Below are 1,136 nucleotides of genomic sequence, written 5' to 3'. Positions count from 1 at the left end.
TATATACATATGTATTATAATGTGTGTCCAGTGGTCTACTCACATAATGGGCACGTCAATAGCCTCCAAATCGTCGTCGTGTGTGTATAGCAGTGGTTCAAAGTAGTAGAAGACATCGGGGCTGAGTGCCAATAGACTGCCTGTGTACGTTGAGCCAGATCTGTGACAGATGATTATTTGCACGTTGTGACAAAATAGAGTGTGTTATAGGCCTCGGTTTGGCCTTCCAAAATTCAATGTGGCAAACATTTAAAACATTCAGCCCGTGAGTTGTTTATATTCAGCCGGTGACAACTCACGAGAAGATTTCCCGTGTCAGTAGGCTAGAGGGAAGACAGAAGAATTCAGACGAGCTGGGCCCAGCGAGGAGGAACACGAAACTGGATCCATCTTACTTACTTTTACTTTTATCCGCCGCTTATACCCTTTTGGGTGTCGCGGGAAGAAAGAGACGTATCTCTGTCGCCAGCCGGAGAGCTTGGTTCAGGGGGATGCCGTGAGTTGTTAATGTTTCCCTGACTCCATCTATCCAGGTCATTCTCGGCCGCCCTCTAGCCTTGTTGCCATCGAATTTTTGGAGGTAGGCACGTTGTGCTGGATGGTGTGTTGGTAATCGTAGGAGATGTCCGAACCATTTGATTCTTTGGTGTTTGATGTGATGCGTGACATCTTTTGTGCCCACCATTTCTCGGATTACAGAGTTTCTAATTTTGTCTCGCCGACAGGATCTATACCTACTTCTAATACAGGTTAGTGAAATTAATCTTACAAGTGAAATAGTAGAAATTTTACAGTTCAATCGACATTAGGTAGATTCTAGATCTAGATTATATGATTTAGGAGGCGTTCTGTTTTGAAAATAATGGTTCAAAGTAGCGGAAGACATCGGGACTATGTTCCAATAAACTGCCTGTGTACAAGGAGCCCGATCTGAGACAGATGGTTATTTGCTCGTTGTGACCAGAATCTCCGTGTCCCTGTGGCAGATGTTTTTTTAATGTGACAAAATCTCTACAGTGTATTCATAAATGGTGATTAATAACTTGTGAGTGTCCATTGGAAGAATAGAATCTGAAGGAATTGATCGCTTTGTGGCACATAGATTTTTTAAAGTTGTGACGAGAACTCTGTTTATG

At 42.9% G+C, this 1,136-nt stretch overlaps 1 protein-coding gene across 1 annotated transcript in view; it reads right to left on the bottom strand.

Annotated features, from left to right (window-relative positions):
- Positions 1 to 160, bottom strand: part of LOC106013451 (carbohydrate sulfotransferase 4) — a gene marked incomplete at its 5' end in the record, with an annotated part of 6,677 nt that extends 6,517 nt beyond the window's left edge. The window contains 1 exon segment of the mRNA XM_013089257.2: positions 44 to 160. Within this exon segment, the coding sequence (XP_012944711.1) occupies positions 44 to 160 (117 nt within the window).
- Positions 161 to 1,136: the final 976 nt, after the last annotated feature.

Source organism: Aplysia californica, unplaced genomic scaffold (genome assembly GCF_000002075.1).
Source record: "Aplysia californica isolate F4 #8 unplaced genomic scaffold, AplCal3.0 scaffold00911, whole genome shotgun sequence".
NCBI lineage: Eukaryota > Metazoa > Mollusca > Gastropoda > Aplysiida > Aplysiidae > Aplysia > Aplysia californica.
The sequence above is the reverse complement of the archived record's forward strand: the minus strand, read 5'-3'. Positions and strand labels throughout refer to the sequence as shown.